At 44.9% G+C, this 19862-nt stretch overlaps 1 protein-coding gene across 1 annotated transcript; it reads right to left on the bottom strand.

Moving 5' to 3' along the window:
- Window positions 1-7629: 7629 nt before the first annotated feature.
- Window positions 7630-12787, bottom strand: GMNC (geminin coiled-coil domain containing). The gene is made up of 5 exons (XM_014945789.1): window positions 12710-12787; window positions 11735-11897; window positions 11522-11607; window positions 10042-10158; window positions 7630-8309 (listed from the first exon to the last, which is right to left on the bottom strand). Exons 1-5 carry the CDS (start codon window positions 12785-12787, stop codon window positions 7665-7667), a joined length of 1089 nt encoding a protein of 362 aa, XP_014801275.1. The 3' UTR covers window positions 7630-7664.
- Window positions 12788-19862: the final 7075 nt, after the last annotated feature.

The raw sequence follows: 19862 nt of genomic DNA on the forward strand, positions 1-19862 counted from the left end.
GGCCTCTGTCAGCTACTGGGGTGAAGGCAGAGGGTGGCACAGGCAGAAACAAGGATGTGAGAATAAACAAGTCCAGAGAGAGAACACTAGCCAGTGGTACTATTAGGTATCTCTTAGAAATAGGAAAGTGTGACCCATCATATTGGCTCCAGGGTAGGAACCAAGACTTGTACATCAGAAAGCCACAGAGAGGGTATTGGAGGGTCCATTCACTGGAGAATGGTGACAGTGACTCAGTCCCTAGTGGTTATTGCTAAAGCTGAGCATGAGCCCATGCATTTGCTGTTGTTATTCTTAAAGGAAAAGCCATGTCCTTGGAGGTTTTGACTTTCAATTTGCGATGCACGCAGGGAACAAGATGCAACAAACCCTGTGTCCCTGTTGTGGTGGGGAGCCCAGTGTTACATCTCTGCAGTATCAGCACACAGAATGGCTGCTGCTGCGGCAGCTCCCAGACCTTTGTTACAGCACAGAAACCTAGATCACAACGATTGACTGGTCTTGTGTTTCATTGTGCTGTGGCCTCTAATTAAGCTAAGACCCATCTAATTACCTATTCCAGAAAATGAATGAGACTAGAATTTACTGTTCACTCATTTTCTCTGGTGCCTGTGTCATTAGTGTCCAGGGGCTCAAACTCAATAACACCTACTCTCCCAGCTCTCTTGTGTGTTCTGTTCACATCTTCTGGAGAACCAGTTCACAGGTTGTGTGCTGGTAGCTTTCCCTTCCTGGCTGATATAGCAAAAATGTCTGGAAGTTCTTCTGGTTTCTGCAGTTGTGGTATTCTGCTAGTCTTCCCCCTATGAATTCTGAACTAAATTAGGACTTGCCTTACAGGAAATTTTAGATAAAGTCCGCATGTGTTCACAGCTTATTCAGTTCTTTGGGTGTAGCCCAGTAGTCTGAATAGTCTGTGATTTACTGCCACCAGTGGAATGAAACAGAATCACTTTCTCTGATTTATATCCTCTATTGTAGTTAAATATTTACACAGTATCAAGATCTTAGTAATTGAATGGCTAACAGATAGGTAGCAAGTGTTTATATACCTCTGAAATGGCCACAGGGCCATTGAGGTAATGATATTTCATTTTGATAAAAGGTCTTTTACTAAGAAGAAACTTAAAGCTCATTTGGCTCCATTTTATTCTCAGGGGTAGTAGTAACTCATGCTGATTTCAGTGGGTTAGTTCAATTTTTACAGATTGCAAAAATGACCCATTTATTTCAGAAAAATACTGTTGCTGAAATGAAGCAATTGTTGTGGAGGAACATGGCATCTTTCACACAGCAGTATCGCTGCTTGCTTCAGGTAAGAAGGCAAGAAAAAGCACCAGGCTAATATCAATCTTTGAAGGAAACTGAAGCTGGCAGTTCTAAACAATAGCTACCTGTATTAAATCAGGACTTCTCCATTCACTTTCAGAAAGGTATCATTAAGTATTTCATGGCCCATAGGTAATCAAAATTAGCCCCGTTTCCTGAAGCAAAAAGGGATCCCGTCATTCCTACTTGTTCTGTTTAATTCATGTCCAAACGAGGTAACTGGAATTCAAAGTAGGCGCAGCAGTTATAACTGAGCATGAATACTGTTGAGCTGAATTCTTGTATTACAGTAATATTCAGAGCTTGTAACTGAGCTGACCTGGGTTACACTATAGATAGGTGATGATTTTGTCTAAGCCTACCCAGGAACGCGTATTTCTTAGAAAGAGGAGTTACTTGTGTCTTGAAACTGTGTAGTTTTATACTCAAAAGGTGTGTCAGCTTAAAACCCAAATCTGCATAGAAGTTTCTATATACATAGATTTTCCTTTTTGTTTTCCTTTTTTTTTACCATTGTTTGAAATTGTCAGACAATTTTGTGCTGCTGGATTTCAAATGGGAGTACATGAATGAAGAATATGAGAGCAGTGGTAAGGCAGTTATTATCTTCCGTCTCTTGATCACTGAAAGTCATTTTAGCAGCTGTCTGTCATATAATTCCAGAGTGAATGTTGGGAAAAAAAGCAGAGGAAACACTATATATGTGTTTCAGGTCCCACTTGTAGTGTAACTTGGAAAAAGCCTTTTAGAAAAGAGAAAGGCTACTTGGGATCGTAGCTGGTGGAAATGAAAAGAGAATTCACTACAGAGTGGTTAAGACTTTGAATATAATTTCCAATATAATGGAGCTCATATTCCTCTCTGGGTAGTCTACATAATCCTATAATGTAAACAGAACAATGATTATTTTAATTATCTAGTAAAAATGTTTCTGTTGTATTGAACTTAATAGTTGGAGCTTGATACTCAATAAAACGTGCAATGTTTCAGAGGTCACAAAGGATACTACTTCTCACAGGGATTTTTTGGTTTCTATGTCCTAGCTGGGAGGCAGTTGATAATTTCTTCTTTCTGCATCTGGAATAAACTGCAGTTCATAACACTGGTAAGGGGAGCTTTCCAGCTGACACTTTCTCTACATGCAGAGAGATACTTGGAAGTGTGTGTAGCCTCTGGAATGAGCCTGCCTGTTACCCAGCTACCTCACAGTCTGGGCAGAGGAGCCCAGAAACGTTTCTACCTGTAAACTGTGTCAGTGTACACGGTATTTCTCCCCGGTTCCTTAACCCTAGTCATGTCATCAGGCAGAGTTTACCTCGAGATTAAAGAAAGGTCACTCTTCTAACCAAAGGCCACCACACGTGTGAGGGTCCTTCGAGCACTGATAGCTGCCGGTAACTGGTCGGGGGTGTCCCTCCCACCTTAGCTCGTGTGGATTGCACAAAGCCTGGGTCTGCTATTGCGAGATCTCTCTCTCTCTGGGGCGGGGGGACGTTTCCTTGCTCTCCCCGATGCTCTCCCACCTCGGAACCCCAAGTGCGCGGAGGAGCCGGGGCGCGGAGGTGGCGGGAGCGGCGGCGCGGCCGTTTCAGCACCCTGGCCAGAGCCGTCGGGGCGCGGGCGGCCGGGCCGGGGCTGGGAGGGGGGCTCCGGGGACGCGGCCCCTCGGTTGCACGGCTTTGGAACGGAACAGCCTCGGCTGAAGCCCACAAAGCTTGGGGGCTCACCCCCACGAGTGGGAATCGGCAGCCCTCAGTCGCACATCTGGGGGCGCAGCAGCACACCTGGGGCTTTGGTGGCGCATCTGGGCCGCTGGCTGCATAGGCGGGCTCTCAAGTGTGCTTGCTAGATCCTTCAGCTGCACAGCTGGAGGGTAGGGTTCCTGCCCTGCCCTCCAGCTCATCTAATGACACGTTTTGTGTCCCTGAAAATGTCGTGTAGCTCCTACACTACCAATTTCTGACCTTTTCTGTGATCGTTAACAGGGAATAATGGGTAGTGGAAGGTGTTATACATACAAACATCGTTTAGTAAATGAATATTTAGATAGTGTTCTTTGAGTAATAACAGCTTCTGAGACAGTTGCTGGGAGTTTCAGCTAACTGTACCAGTATTAGTGCTACAGTTTGTGAGTGGGATTTTTGAATAAATCAGGGAAAATGAGGAACTCAGACCTCCCAGATCGTCATGCCCCTACTGAATTCTATAATCTGTTGATTATGCACTATTGTTATACTGATTTCCTTGGGCTGCATTGCATCTAAATATTTAGCCTTGAAATAATTCAATGATGCACAACTAATGAAGCAGAGGAATGACCGGAGAGATGGCATTTTAGGTGAATCACTCCACGAATTATTTATAGACTGTTCTCTCTTTATGACAGGATGTCAGCTATCTGGCAATAATCCAGAGCATTTGTGAATCATCTAATAGACTTATTGTGGCTTCCAGAGGAGGGCAAAAGAGATTAAGGAAGGCTCACTTTGTATCTTTTCACAAGCAATACACAAACTCACATTCCAATGAAAAATAGATCTCTCTGGTCCCAGCTGCTGCATGGTTACTTATAAACCTGCCCATGATCAGAAAGGGAAGTTAATAAGTAACGCAGCTTTACTTTTGGTGTCAAGTATAGCTGACTAGATAGAGGTTTCAATTATTTACTCATGCTTTTCTCTCTCATCTTTAGTCTCATTATATGACAGCTCAGTGCCACTTTACAATTCTTCATTTCACAATCAAAATAGGAGTACCCAGAGTATTATGATCAATCAGGTTGCCCTGCATCAGGATGTTCAGCTGCCTGAGAAAGAAGGTATAAGTCTATTAAGTGAGGGGGCGTAAGAAAAAAAAAAAAAGAGAGAAAGCAAGCACAACACTTCCCTCTGTCCTAGTAATTTTGTAGTATAGAATCTATTTCTGGGTCAAAACAATAATAGATCACTGCAATATGCTGTGAAATCCCAGAGTGGAATGGACATACCTATGGCTGTTACACCTTTATCTCTGGTATATTACGATCACAAATTGCACCTCCTTGTGTAGTCACTTATGTTTGCAGGGAATGAAGATCGCTTTCAGTCCTCTAGAGAGGTGTGTAGGTGCCCGGAGTGGTGCTGTGCAGTGTGAGCAACAGCTACATTGTTTCACAGATGCTGAAGTGGGCAGAAAGAATTGCATCAATTGGATGTTAAGTTTTATTAGACATAACTTAATGACACTGGTATCGTTGACATTTACATATAATCGTGGCCTTTTTCAATCACAAAAATCATGACCTTCAACATATTAAGTGTTAAATTAAGTTCCATTTCTATTAGAATACCTTTCTAAAAACATGGATTGTTTTAAAGTGTGCAGCTGCACATGTTACATTCACATAACAAAGCAAACACTCTTCAAATACAAAAATAAAACAAATGTTAATACAAAATGGCTATTTACACTACAGTGATCAGCAGCATTATTAACACAGAGACCTTTGCTCAAGCAGTTGTCTAAACCAGAGTTTTAAGTTTGCGTGTGCAGGTCAGGAGCACCCATCAGCTGACAGGAGCAGCACCATGGGGCCCTCTGCCCAAATGAGCTCCAGTAAGCCAGGCTCAGACAGAAATCCCTGCCACAGGACTCAACATTTTCATGCCGAGTAAAATTCGGGAACCCACAGGAAAAGAAGGGGAATCATTCAGGTAAATTATTCATTGAGCTATTCGCTTACATCTATAATTTATTTGCAGTGAGACAAGGGGCCAGTCACCCCCTTAGAAAAGGCTGGAAAAGGTTCAAGCATCAGTTTGTTCCTACTGAAACCCTACTTTGTACCAAAGATCTGACACTTTTGTTCTGGCTCTCTGCAGGAGAAGTTCTCACATGCAGTGATACAAAAATGTGGAAAGGAAATGTCAAACAAGTGGAAAGCTTTTTCTCTGTCTTTAGAGACAAAACCCCACCTGATTTATTACTTCTTGACAGGACAAATATACTTATTACTGCTGCTGATTCCCTAGCATTGAGATACATAAGTAAAAGCACTCAATAGTATTAGAAAACAATTATCTTTTCCTACTTATGTTTTACAGCTGCTTGGAAAGATGTGGCATCAACAGCTGCATTGGTTGTAATCCTCTGGTCACACTGTCTGTTCCCTGCATGCTGCTCATCCCCTCCACCACACGTACCAGGGTCTCCCCATCACATACTCATGTTAAGGTCAGGCATTTTCTAAAGTACCACACGCATGAATAAAATCTCCAGTGACAGAAGTATTTTCTTCAGTGCTACCTTATACAGTAGGGCTAGAGGAGACTAATAGAAAAGAAATGCCTTGAGAAAGAAATGAGTTGATTGTAGGAAGGACTTTTCTTCTGCTTTCACTGAAAAGCAGAAAAGTGCTACAGAAACAGTGGTCTTGTCTGACCAATCTTCATCAGCTGGTCATGTTTTTACTGAACTAAAACAAAACCGCAAAACAAATACTTGTATTTATTCCATGTGGATTGTTTGTTTTGGGTGGTGTTTTAAATCCAGTGCAATAATGCCCACAATCAATGCTTTCAAATTGCCTGGAAGCCTGCCCCATTGCTGATTCAAAAGTAACTACCTAGAAATACAGAGTTTGCTTATTTAAAAGTATTTTGGGAAATCACTACTGCTCCTGATGGAGAATTCCAAATACTAAGGCACAAGAGGCTATTTAGGAGATATTTGTATCCTCTAAAAATAAAGGAATATCCAGTTTTCTACAGGAAAATAAGCCACTAGAAGGAAGTCCTCAATTGTGCTTATTTTTACTTAAGTACTTCCTTAATGTCACTGGGACCGTTCTGAAAGCAAGAATAACCAAATCACTCTATTTCCAGTACCTGGGCATCAATCTACTGTAAAGCAGAAAACAAAGGTAACACAAAACATTACTGTGAGCTTACTTCACGTCAGTTGACTTCATTAGTATTGTTACTAAAGTTCTGTGCAGTGTGAGAGCATCTTCTTTCCAGAGATTTTTAAAGCATTCTCAAGGTAGTGATGATCATAACTTCAGCCCACCACTGCCTGACAAAGAAATGGAGAGGCAACAGCTGGTGCTGAAGGTTGTGGCTCCCAAAGACTCACTCTAACCCCTAAGTGTTAATGCCTTCCAAACCAGGAGAAATATTTCCCATAGGAAGCATGGGGTTAAGGGAGGAGAAGGAAGCAGCCCTGACTCCGGGTTGATGTTGATTGCAGATAAATCTGTGTGCTCTCAGAGGTCAGGACAAAGAGGTCAAGAAGTTGTTCCCTAGAAAGAAAATCTCCAGTTTCACAAGTGCAACTCTTGCATGTTTCAGAAAAGCCTCACTGAAGCCACAGAAACAGCTTATGAAGGAGGAGTGGCTCCTTTTTACAAAGGCTTCTGACATCAGGCAGGTAAACATGGGAGAAAATCCATCAAAAGACTAGTGGGATGCTGCAGGCAAGGGGAATGCCTCCTTCGCAGAAGAAAGAAATGCTCTGAGTGTACATTACCCACAGATGAGAAAATTTCTGCCACTAATACACTCAGCCAGGGCCTTGTCTGGTGATGGCAGTGTCATTACAGCACCTCCAATTCTAGTTTCTGTTCCAGGGCTCAAACTTTTTAAACTCGTTTTATCTGACAGATAAAATATCTCTAAAACACAGTGTAGTAAACACATTAGTCTCTTGATAGCAGAATGAAAATCCCCTGAAATTGCTGAATCACTTGTAATTAAGTAGTCTCCAGGCAATAGAAGTAAATCCTGTTTATTTTGAGGCAGAACACGACAGCACCATGTGACTGCAGGTAGGCCAGCCTAGGGTAGCACGTTAACAAATACCCATGGTTGCCTTCATCCAAGGCAATTTGTGTATCCAAAAGAGATATAAATCACTTAGATGCTGCTGATCCTCAGCCTCCTTTGTCATCTATGGATATCCGTGACAGAGGTGGTATTTCTGAACTGTATTCCCAAAATGCTTTCCAGCTTGGTGCATGTGGGAGTGATCATCAAAGCTGAAGGAACTGCAGCCTGGAAACTACCAGTTAACAAGGAATGATGATAGAAAAACCACAAAGCTAGTGAAAGCAGGTATCTCAACACAGGCACAAGAGAAGTGGATCCAATGTGTACATCTGGCCTGGGGTAGATAATTGTCCAAGTGCAATCTGGAACCACAGATATGAAAATCTGGGAGAGAACGAGGAGTGGGTAAGTGACAGAGTAGCATTTCACGGAGCCCAGAAGGGTTCATTTTTGATGCCTGAGCCTGTCTCAAGCATAAGATGAAATGTCTGTCTCCTATATCCCTTATGGCCGACCCTTGACTCAGGTGCATTATTCAGCCTGCTTGGGCACCCAGGTGAATCTCCATCCTCCATCATCATCCCTCCGCACAAAGGCTTGTCCTTGGTGGAAGGTGTGCGTTCTCACATTGCGGTGAGGACTTAGAGATGTTGTGAACGCCACTTCTGTTTTGTTGGGTGACAAATTGCCAGTCAAATAGGGCAGCCCATAGGCTGGGAGGGAGGAGACACTTGGCACTGATGAGGAGACACATGGTGCTGAAGAAATCTGAGGAAGGAAGGGAGAGTCCTCGCTGCGTGGTTGGGTACTGCCGTTAGTTGGAGGCACGTGGCTGCAGCTATAGGCTGCTGCTGCTCCTTCACACTGGTCATAGTCTACTGCTTCACCAGGGCTCAGGCAGTATGTGTTTTTTCCGAGGTCTGAGGACAGGGCACTGTAGTTAGCTGAAGTTTCATCAATTGTGTTGACATCTTTTAATCCTAAAGTCTTCAAGACCCAGCTGTCCACACCAGGGCTGGCTTGCTCTTCACAGGCAGTGAATTCATTAAAGAGGTTCCTTCTAGCTTTGGAAGCATGAGGAGTTTCTTGAGGAACAAACCAGTGGTCCTCTTTTAATCTCCTCTTGGTGCTTTTGAGAATGGCACAGGTTTTTTGGCTGTGGCAGGATAGGAGTTTCTATTAAAAAAAAAAAAAAAAAAGGAAAAGAGTAACGGGGCTGTAACTATATTGTGAATACTTTTCCCGATAACGGTCTAGTGGCAAGTTCACTGTCACTGAAAGCTAATATTCACAAAACTAGACAAATTGTATTTAATTTGTTTAACTGCCCCTATCTTTTATAGCTGTCATGAAACTTTCAAAGTTAATTGATTGAGAAAGGAATATCTTCTGCAAAGGAAGTGAGACAGTGAAGAGAGAAGATTAAAATCTGAATTTCTACTTAGCTGGAAGCAACACATTTCTTATCTCGGATTTTAGATGGGTAAGATGGTTACTGCTGTCCTTATAAAAAAATACTTTTTCTTCTGCTATGTGCTTAAACATATGGACGTGACTAACTATTTTGTGTCTTTATAGTCTCTGCAACAACGCAGTCCCTGAAAGAGAAGAATTTGACAATGTCAATAAGGCCTGTGCTTTGATTGCATTCTCACTCAGCACGGCGTGAAATGAGAGCTCCCTCCTGGCTGTTGAGCACTCCTCTCTGCTGGTGCTGCCAGCAGCATTTGGCAGGTGAGTGGGGTATGGGGGGAGTGTGCCAGCCTGACAGAGCGGGAGGATATGAAGGTAGGTCACACAGGGGTAGGTGTGATCCTGGACAGGTAGTCCTCAGAGCAGCTTTGAGCTCGTTAGCCCACCTCAGTTGCCATTATCCCAGGACAAGGGCCCTTCAGGCATCCAGGGATGCTCAAAGAAAGGTGGGAATAACAAGGAAGGTCCCCACCATGTCATGAATTCACAGCTCAGCCACCTCCCATGGCAGTTTCACACTGGACTCTCTTCCATGTGACACAGAATGGTGGCCGTGTCTCCCTGCTGTGCCCACGGAAGATCTTATACTGTCAGGAGCCAGGTCTTAGCATGGGAGGGGGGACCTGCCACACCACCAACTCAGAATAGGATGTAAAAGGGAAATCCACTATTTTTTGCAGGCCTTTTAATCTCATGCCTAATCCACAGAGCTGAACAAGTAATTAACGGTTTTGTTTCATGGGCAAGTCCACAATAGTAAAAAACGCCTTTAAGTTGACAAGAAACAATTATCTTTACTTTCTGTTGGAAGAGAGACAGAGAATCAAAATATTTAATTAAAAAACCCTTATGTTTAGTTTAATAGCATGTTTCATCAAAACTGAAGTCTTCAATTTTGTATTGAATCTTTAAAAAACAACAAAACTTTTTAATTAATAAACATAAAAAAAATAGAAGATAAGTATTCTAATGTATAAATGAATAAAATGTACCATTGGAAGATGACAAAACATAAAACAGAAAGCACCCAAAACATAAAAAAGAACAAATAAGGATAAATCCTTATCAAAAAGGGATAATTGACAAAACAGTCAAGAAATATATGTTCAAATACGAACTTCTTACTGTAAAAAAGCTTTATATGGAATAATTTTACCTTGCTTACAAACTTAACTTATTTATAAATAACTTATAAACTAAACTTAATCATGCCATGGTAGTCCATGTCTCCACAGTCAGAATCTGATAGGACGTCATTCCTGAGGGAAACCGTCACCTTAGACCCATGACCAGCAACTTGGCAGCTCTGTGGAGTTAAATAGATCTCACACTGCAGGTTGTCTACACTCTTAGACTTTCCACATATTTTAATGGCATGTACCTATTCAAACCATTTCTTCTGCACACGTCTATACAACAGGTTTGAACACAATACCTTGGCTTTTTCTTCTAAACACTTAATCAGGGCAGAATTCAGGTATTGTCGGAGGTTATTATTTTCTTCATGTAACCTAGCAAGTTCCTCTTCCTTCTGAAGCAAAGTATCTTGAAGCTGTGGAATAGAGATATTGATGAATAGATGTTGACTCTGTAACTTAATAGCAATCGCCCTATGGTACAGGCTGCTTGGACTTGATGATCTGGGTGTTTGCTTAGTGAACTCAACCTACCACCTCCAGCCTCTTGTCTCTGTAAATCTAAGTGGCATAAGTATTTAGTTTTCACTTTTGACTTCCTTTATTCTTTAGCAAGTGTTTGAGAAGATTACTCTGAAAAAAAATCTTTAACCATGGAATAATAACAGAAAAGAATTACAGGTAACCCTGTGAACAGCCAGAAACCGTCACGGGCATGACAGCAGCTGGCAGATCTCCTCCAGAGTGGCAGTAAATATCCCTTTGCACCCATCTCATTCCCATTTATAGTTGGCTGGTGGGAGAAGGAGGAGCTGCAGACTAAAAATTTATGCGGGTAGAGTGCAGAAGGAAGTTGCAGCTGCTGTTCTTTATGACACAGTAGTACTCCTGGAACCTACTGTGCCAGTCCCAGTATGTATACAGAGCTAAGTCTCATCCCAAGATTTGAGCAGGTATGTTTTGATTTGCAGATGTCTAATACTTTTTCATGGGAAGTATGGGTATTTGCAGAGAGATGTTTGTCTCTTGATCATAGCTCTGGAGACTCCTTTAAGAGGACAAAGGATCTTCTGCTGAGGACCCCTGGCATTCTCTGACCACAAGTCAAAAAACCAGTGATTTAAATGTTTGAGACAAAGCCAAAGAAAGAAATTCACTGATGTCTGGAGCTAGGGTTTGATTCCAGGGACCTTGAAGTTAGTACATGTTTCCATTGACTTCATTGTGTCAAAATATTACTCCAAGGATTTTATCAGAGTGATCTCTCTGGAATTCCTTCATCTAGTACTGTTCAGAGTTTCTCCTGCCCCTTGATGGGATTTACAAAATAGGAATGAAGAGGTATAATAAGTAAAAAGTAACAAGGAAATGCTTATTGGTCACAATGGTTCATCCTCCATGTAAGCAGATAATTCTGGTGGACTCATTTCTCATTAAGTTCATCCTGGTGGACTCAGTAGGGCTATGTATTTTCAGTCAACAGCATGAGGCTCTGCATCATCAGAACCTGAGGGAGTCCCTGGTCATGCCCCTGGTCTTCTCTAGCACGAAGGCAGCTACTGCAATATGCTGTAAGAGGGAGAGACGAATAAGGAACCCCCTAACAGTTGTTCCAGCTTCATGGGACAACACAGGGGAGACAAATGCTTCAAACAAGGAAGAAAAACCACCCAAAGAAAGCAATTTGCCACTGTTTCCCACTTCCCAACCAGTGACACAAAGTTCGGGAACGTCGGGGGGAGATATTGAGGTCACTGGGGGGATGCACAGTGCCTTTACCTGCTTGTTTCTGTAGAGCTGGGAGGAGAGCTGGTCTCCTTGCCACGCCGCGTCCTGCCCACCGAGCTGCGGGCTGTAGAACTGGCCTGGGGAGGAGCAAAGCCGAGGGGTCAGCCCGCTCCCGATTCCTCCCCCAGCCCGGCTGCGGGACCGCGGCCGGGTCCTCCCCGTCCGCTGTCTTCCCGGTGGCGGCGGCGGCGGGAGCGCACTTACCGGGCGGCCGAGGCTCCCGCCGGTCCTGGCCGTGCGGTGGCGGCGGCTCCGCGGCGCAGACGGCAGCCCAAGTCTCCTTGGAAACCCCGGCGGGGGCGGACCAGGGGCAGGCGCAGCCCGGGCCCCCGGCGAAATCCGGCTCCGGGCACGGCCGGCCGGTGCTCTGCGGAGAGAAGCGGCCGTGGCGATGGGGGAGCTCGGAGGATGGTGTGTCCCTCTCTTCCCGGGCTGCGGCGGGACCCGGGGGGAGGCGGTGACAGCCCTCCTCTGTCCCCGCCGCATCCCCGCGCTGCGGGCTGGTCCCGGCTCGGCGGGGAAGCGCTCCCATCCCATCCCGCCCCTGTCCCGGCCGGGATGTGCTCAGGTACCTCCCTGGGAGCCCCGGCCGCCCCTCCGCCTGCCCCCGAGGGAGCTCCCAGCCTTGACCCGGGTATCCGCTCCCCCCCGACACAAACCCGCCCGGTGGCACCGCACCGCCCGGCTACCTTTGCTGGGCAGTGCAGCCCCCGTCGCAGCCCCCCGCGGCAGAGGGGCTCCGAGCAGAGGTATGCCAGGAAGGTGGCTGTGTTTCCTGCAAGCCCTTGGGAAATACTAGGGTCCCGAGTGGGTTTAAGGTGAAGGCAGGACCCAGGCTGTCCTTGGCCAGTCCGTTCCTCCCACCGCGGGGGTTTGATTCAGCTCTAAAGCTGCACAACGCCCGCAGAGTCACCTCCAGGCTGTTCGCGCTCTCTTCTGCCCCTGCAGTTCCGCAGGAGTCCCAGACCGCACAGTTGCAAAGCCTGGGGTTGTCTCTGGACTCTCCCTTTTTCCCTCCTCCGAATAAGCCCTATCTGCAGCAGCTCTGAATCTCTGCAGGGCTTGGAGCCTCTGGGAGGGAATCTGCTCACCCATGGGGAGGCACAGCAGCAGGGACTGCTCCTGCAGGTAGAGGAGAGCCCTCTTCCTTCCCCATCTGAAAGAGGGCACAAAACCTACTGCAAGCCCCCAAGGCAAAGACACCAGCTTCTCTTTTTCTGCCTCCAGGTCGACAGAAATGCAAAGAGCACTTACCATGTTAGTGGCAGAATGAAATGCAGGTCTTGGGAGCACGTTTCTGTTAAAGCCCCAGCGAGGTTTAAATGGCTCTGAAGGAGGGGGAGAGGGGGGAGACCGGGGAGGCGAGTTTAATCTAAAGGAGCTCCCAGTGACGCCTCAGAGCTCTCCTGAAACCCAGCAATCTGATTTGGTGTAAGGCTGTCAAACTTGTGACGTGAATAAACAGCAAACTTGCTGAAATCAAAGTCATTCTGGCCCCACAAATCAACACAAGGAAGGAGGGAAAAGAAAAGAAGGAGAGAGAGGGAAAAAAAAAAAAAAAAAGCCTCCACACACTTCAGGACAGCACTGAACTGGTGTGTCTGAGTTTCACTCCAGGAAATGAGCAGTGATCCAGGGAAGCATCCCACATGTTCAGAGCAGGGCTGCTGGTGTTGCTGGTGAGGTTTGGGTTTGCTTTTTTTTGTGTGTGTGTGTTTTATTTTGTTTTGTTTTCAAGCCTTGTTTGCAGTTGTAAAATCCAGCAGGAGGAAGCAAGTTTGTCCAACATGCCTGGCTGAGGGAGAGGGTTTTCCACAGCTACCCAGGGGTGCATAGAAGCAAATATGATTCAGGGCACTTCTTTGGGCAGTTTTGAGGAAGAAAGTGTAGATTTCAGGATTGTCATTACAATTGTCATTACAGTCTGTAATGACAAGCTCCTGCAAGTGTCTCACTATATTGGGAATTAGTTTTCTGTCAAGCCCCAGGCTTCCAGAAGATCCCAGGATATAAATGCTTTTGACGATGTAAGATTTGCAGGGTAAATGTTAGAAAAGCCATACACAGGTGTGTGAAAGACAGAGGTTGTCTGCATACAGTCACCTCTAATTCACATCAGATTTCCACACCAGTTAAAATCCATGGGTAAGCTTGGGTTTTTCCCCAGGAAAAAAGTAATCAAAACAAAAAACTCTTTGCTGAGGATCTGTCTCTGACCAGTATAGGGGATGGTGGGAATGGAGCTAACAGCAGAGCAGTTGTTCAGTCAGGATCCTGCCCCGGGGAGGGCTGTTGCGGGAGGTAACACCTGACCTGCCCACGGACACAGCCTGCAGCCAGCCGAGGGTAAGGCTGGGCCGGAGGCAGGCCAAGCTGGCAATGGGATGGTCTTTCATTTCTCCCCTGGAGGATGCTCCGTGCCATTACCCCATTAGCAAGGCTCAGGGACAATGCAAACCAAGAGGGTCAGTTGCCTTCCATTCTTTAATTATTGACATATTTTCCTAGGTTGCTGCCCAAGGTGAACTGGCAGCTATGCCAAACCATGTCACTGCCATCTCCCACTTTTTTTCCCAACGGAAGTAGTTTAAAAATGGCTCATGCTCCAAACCCATACTGCACCCAGCCTTGACTCACCCTTTGGCTTTCCTAAACGCCAGCTTACACCGTAAATTTTATATATGCTGTGACAAACCATACTCTTCAAGTGCCAACCCCTCTCCTGCGTGGAGCTGGGGGAGCAGCTCTTGACTAACAAGAAACACAAGCTCTGTGAAACCCTTCCAAGGAGCACCAAGGCCCAGCACACTCCTCCTTGCTTCCATTTACTCCCTTCACCCCTTATTGGGCTGCCTCAGGGTGCTTCCCTGAGTGCTGCGTCACCGGTGGCTCCCTCATGCCGGGGCACACACCACAGAGGAGGACTGCCACCCTGGGGCCCAGCCGATATAACACGCCGAGGAAGGGCCCGGGACAGGCCGGTAAAGGCGGGACAGGCCGCAGCCTCAGGCTGTGGCACCCAGCAGGAGAGGCTCTAGGCCGGGCAGCCTCTGCAGGGCCGGGTGAGGAGGCAGGCAACTCCAGGACAGGCCGAAGGAGTCCTCAGGGCCCGTAGCAACCCTGTGAGAGGAGAAAAGGCCCCACGGCGCCCTCCCAGCCCCGGCAGCCCCTCCGGATGCCGCGGCCTCGGCCTGGGGCTGCCCGACACAGCGGCCATCTTGGGGCTGCCTCCGAGGCGCGGGAGCGCCGGGCCCGGCCATTGGGGGAGACGAGCGGCCCCGGCGACGTCATCAACGCGCGCCCGCTGTAGGGGGGACATGGCGGTGGGGGTGCAATTTCTCCCCCGCTGTCTGCTGAGGGCCGGGGCAGTTCTGCAGTGTCTTTCCTGGCCATATGGCCTCTCTGCTGACGCTTCCAGGCATCCTGGGGAGGTGGCTGCCCGGCCCTGGGTGGGGTGGAGGCTGGTGCAGAGGAGCCTGCAGTGGGGAGGCCTGGTGGGCGAAGGGGAAGGATCCCCAGTGCAGGGGGTGCCAGGCTGCCCCAGGGCCATCTTCTGGCTCATCTCTCAGGGGACACAGGGCAGCTGTAGAGAGAGGAGAGTCGAATGTCTAGAACCATGTCTAGGGAGGGACGATGGGTGGGCAAAGTTTCCTTCCTGCTTTGTATGGATGTAGGTGCGGGGAGAAGCTTTGCTGGCTCACAGCTGCTCCTAGATGGGGCTCTTTGCCTGGCACAATGCTGGTGGCTCTGTCTCTGCTTCCTCTTGGCAGAGCTCTGTATGCTCAGGCATGTTATTTGTCTCAGAGAAGTGGTGGGAGGAGTATGGGCAGACTGTTGGAGTGAAAAGCAGGTATGAAGAAAACCTGTGGTTGCTCCATTGTTGCTTCTGCACAGCTGGTATCATTTTGGTTTGGGTTTTGGCCATGCCTTGTGTTCAAAGCTCAAGGAATTCACGTCAACTCACAATACCGTGGTTTCTGTGCTGGGGAGTGAAAGATAGTACTACCGAATCAGAGAGCCTTGTAACGTTTGGGGAAATAACTTCGGGTGAACTTTCTGTCAAGGAAAGACAAGAACTGTTGGTGTAAAAAGAGCTAAATTTGCAAAATTGTGCATGTATGTCACATGTGATGGTAGAAGAGCTTCAAGTCATGGTAGCAATTGCACATCAATGTATAGTTTAAACCAAAACCCAGTGATGATCATAGAATCATCTAGGTTGGAAAAGACCCTTGGGATCATCAAGTCCAACCACCAACCCTACTCTACAAAGTTCTCTACACCATATCCCCCAACACCACATCTAAACAGCTCTTAAACACATCCAAGGGTGGTGACTCATATTCTTCTCCTATTTATCTGAGGCAGCCTCTCTCAGAGGTCTTTCAGTGGTTTCCAGGGACAGGACAAGGGGCAACAGGCTCAAGCTGCAACATAGGAAATTCCATTCAAATATGAGAAAAAACTTCTTTCCGGTGAGGGTGACGGAGCACTGGAACAGGCTGCCCAGGGAGGTCATGGAGTCCCCTTCTCTGGAGATCTTCATGACCCACCTGGATGCAGTCCTGAGTAATGTGCTCTAGGCGTTCCCGCTTTAGCAGGGGAGTTGGACCAGATGATCCCTAGAGGTCCCTTCCAACTCTGACAATTCCGTGATTCCGTCTTACTGCTTGTTGTAGTTAATGATGCACTTCTTTAGTTGGAAATAAAGTTTAGCGATGAAATGTTTATCAAGGCTACAGTATTGCTTCAGTGGAGACTGCATTTCGCTTTGAGTGTCATAGCAGCTCTTTTCCAAAGTTTTGAGAACACACACGTATTGTGGTGTGTTAATTCCCATGTGTTCTTTGCACCTATAACGTCTCCTGTAATTTCAGTGTGTTTCTGTAAATGATGGTGATGAAGCTAATCCTTCAGATTAAAAAAAAAACAAACCCACAAAACTGACAAACTTGGGTTTTTCTCGTTTAACTTATTTTTATGTAGCAATGACCCTAAAATTGTGTTTGGACCATTATGAACTGGCTCTCAGAAGAGATGGTACACAGAAGAAAAATATTAATATTTGCAGATAGTTTAATTCAACCTCTATATTGGACTTACTGCAGTGTGTGTTACGTTTCATGCTAATACCTGCACAGGTGTCCAGACCCACCTTGAATCCTCTTCACTTACTCTGCCATATTCCTGCTAGAGAGCTTCTTATCCCTCATAAGAACAGTTAGTGCATCAGTGGCAAAAGAAAGACTTGCTTAATACATTCACATACCAACCTGTAGTTGGGTACACACAAGTATCTGGTGCCTGCATGAATCTCTGATGAGGTTTGTGAACTAAAGGTGTGATTAGTTAAACTTGATGAGACTAATTTGCAAAAATGCTTCTGAATGGAAATTCATGCAGATACACGTTCTCTTTTCTCTGATCAAGTCTTTCTCCTTGAACACAGGACTAAAAGGCACTTCCCAAATCCAGTCCCCTGCTGTTGACACATTCTTAAACTTTTCAATCTCCCTCTTAAAACTAATTAGGTTATTTTCCTTACGTTATTCCCACTGTGAGGCTACACCATGCTCTGAGGGCTAGACACTTTCTAGTTTCTAGTCTGAATGTATTCATAGCAGGTATAATCCCTTTTGTCCTTGTGCCAACATCTTGCTTTAGTTTAGACACTTCTCTCTCTGTATTGTTTAGCCTTAATGTCTTTGTAGAACGCTGTCACATACTGTCTTTTCCTTTGCTTTTTGGGTCAAATAAGGCAGGTTCTTTTACAATCTTCCCCAAACATAAACAACTCAGGAACCCATTTCAGAGAATATTCCATCTGACATTAACCTGTTTTTCAGATGGATGACCAAAATTACTCAGTCTGCTGTGTAACGCACCAATGTTTTAGAGAAAAGCATTGGCAAATCTTTTATCTCTATTTTTTTTTTTTCTTCCTGGTACATTTTAGAGTAAAGTTTACCTTTCCATCACTCTCTCACACCAGTTCTTAGTTTTGAAATCATTGTCACCTGGCAATAAATACACCTGTAGACATCATTTGAGGTTAAATGCAGTTAGTCGAACTGAGTCTTTAGTATTGTTGGGCTCCAGCTCTCTTGTGCTGATGCTGTGTAGTACTGGAGAGTTTCATAGGTATTTAGGAGCAAACAAATTGAAAAAATGACTTCAAGATGGAAAAGTTGTAATAGACCTTTCCAGGTTTGCCAGCAGCTTCTCATAGCAAGAGTGGTGAGTCAATAGATACAGGCTGTCCTGCCTGGGCACAATTTTTGTGGTGGCTTCAGTCCTGTCTTCTGGTTTGAAATGAAGCTATGTAGTGTGTTTTTGGTGTATGTGAGTTTGTTTCTGTGTTTTCTTGTACACACTGGATGAGTTTTATCCCTGACAGATCCCTAAAAGGGAATTTGGTATTGTTAGTGCTTCATTGTCTGTGTTCAGAAATGAGTTGTTTTTTTCAAGGAAGCTGCATTTTAGCAACAGTATGGAAAAGGATAAGTTTTATAGTGATTGAGAAACTTAATTTGAGTGATGGATATTATCTGATGGATTTGTATGTGTGTGGTACTATGTAGGCTCAAATTAAATAATGAAAATCCAAATGAATATTTATCACATTCAGTTAATTTCTAATTACTTTGAAATTATTTGTATACTTTTAAAAAGTGTCTTAAGGTGCTGAGAAGTTATATTTCTCCATATTTGTAGTTATCTTCCACATTTGTTCTCTGGGTAGCAGCTGTGCAAGGAACTCATTATCTCCCTATGCAGACATTAAGATTTTGATTCTTTATGGGACTTGATTAATTTTGAACTGGAAAATCACATTACAATCACGTTTTCTTGTAAAAATGGAGTTATATATATTTGCAGCCATGCTTTAGCTTATCTGAAAAAGTCGAAGTTTTTATGTATAAGTAGTGACCCTCTTATGTACAGAATATCCTTGCAGGTGAAATATGTAAGGAGTATGTTTAAATATCATTTGGCATGTATGTGTACCTTGTGTTGTGTATGCAAGTGCTAATGCATCTGACATGTTCCCTGTTCTGTTAACGGCTAATCTTGGTTCTCTCCTGTGGATGTAACTGTTGTTTCACAAGGGGTTGAACATTCCTGCTTTGAAGAGAGATCTGTTAAAGCACAGATAACTACTTGTTAAGATATAGGACTAGAAGGGACTTTTGAGTTGTCTTGTCCCATCTCCTCCTTTATTTAGGCTATTGGTTAGTAAGACTTCAGTGCCAGCCCACCAATGCATTCCCTTGTGACACTGGTACTGCTTCTTACTACTTGACTAATGTCTAATCTAATCTTATTCATGGAGATTTGTGGCTCTTGTGCTAGTTTTGGATGTGAGCTTTTTCATCCTGTGTGCTTGCCATTTTGATGTGCTTATAAACAACAGTCTATACTGGGTTTGTGTAATCTTTTTCCTATTTTCCTGACCATCTGTGAAGCCCTTAACACACCTCTTGTAGATAGACCTTGTCTTTCAGCAGTGTGGGTGACTTTTTTTCCCAATCCTCTAGATTGCAGTGCATTACACCCCCAGATACAGGAGTGAGGAATCATCTGCTGAAATGGAAAGACAAATGGAAAAAGTGCTGGCTTTCTGTAGCACAGAGTATGTTTATAAAATTCACTACGACACAGTGTCATTGAGCTGACAGCATTGTGGTATTAAAATAAATAGAATAATGCTTTTTATCATTCTGGAGTTTTCTTTTCAATATTTTCATTAATTCTACTGAGTTTATTGATCTTCTGTGTGAAGAGGACACTTATTCCATTGGTTTAGTTCTTACGGGCATGTTATCTCAGAATGCATCCTGGTCCTCATGTATTGCCTATGGCTTGCCCTTTCCTTTTGAGCGATTTGAATTGTATCATAAAAAATGAGGTCCTAAAGAGATACCGATCTCAGGTCTGGCTTTTGACAAGCTTGATGGGTTCTGAAAACTACAGGTGGGAATCTGTTACTGATAGCAATCTAATTGTTGTATGGGAAAAAAAAAATATGTTCCCCTCCTGGGACTGATGTAATATAGTTTTATAGCGGCACTTAAACATGAGGTCTGAAACCTCAGAATGTCACCCATTTACTGCATAGACCCAAGTCAGTCTCTGCATCTTTGTGTTTCTGTTCCTCCTCTATCAATGAGGAGTGGTGTGTCTGCTTAGGTTTTTCTCTTCTGTAATCAGAAATGTACCCACGTAGCCCCAGGCCAAGTGAGTCCTTTTGTTCTTGGCTGTGACCACTGGGCTCCACAAGAGTAATATCAATTGTGAACAGAAAGCTTTTCCTGCATTGTGGGGGCTAATT

The sequence above is a fragment of the Calidris pugnax genome, unplaced genomic scaffold (genome assembly GCF_001431845.1).
Source record: "Calidris pugnax isolate Ruff unplaced genomic scaffold, ASM143184v1 scaffold111, whole genome shotgun sequence".
Classification (NCBI taxonomy): domain Eukaryota; kingdom Metazoa; phylum Chordata; class Aves; order Charadriiformes; family Scolopacidae; genus Calidris; species Calidris pugnax.

Coding starts and splice junctions, on each gene's coding strand:
- GMNC (XM_014945789.1), bottom strand. CDS start 12,787: ATGGTAAGTGCTCTTTGCATTTCTGTCGACCTGGAGGCAGAAAAAGAG. Junction 11,608..11,734: donor GCGGGAGCCTCGGCCGCCCG/GTAAGTGCGCTC, acceptor GCTCCTCCCCAG/GCCAGTTCTACAGCCCGCAG. Junction 8,310..10,041: donor GTTTAGAAGAAAAAGCCAAG/GTATTGTGTTCA, acceptor TTTTTTTAATAG/AAACTCCTATCCTGCCACAG.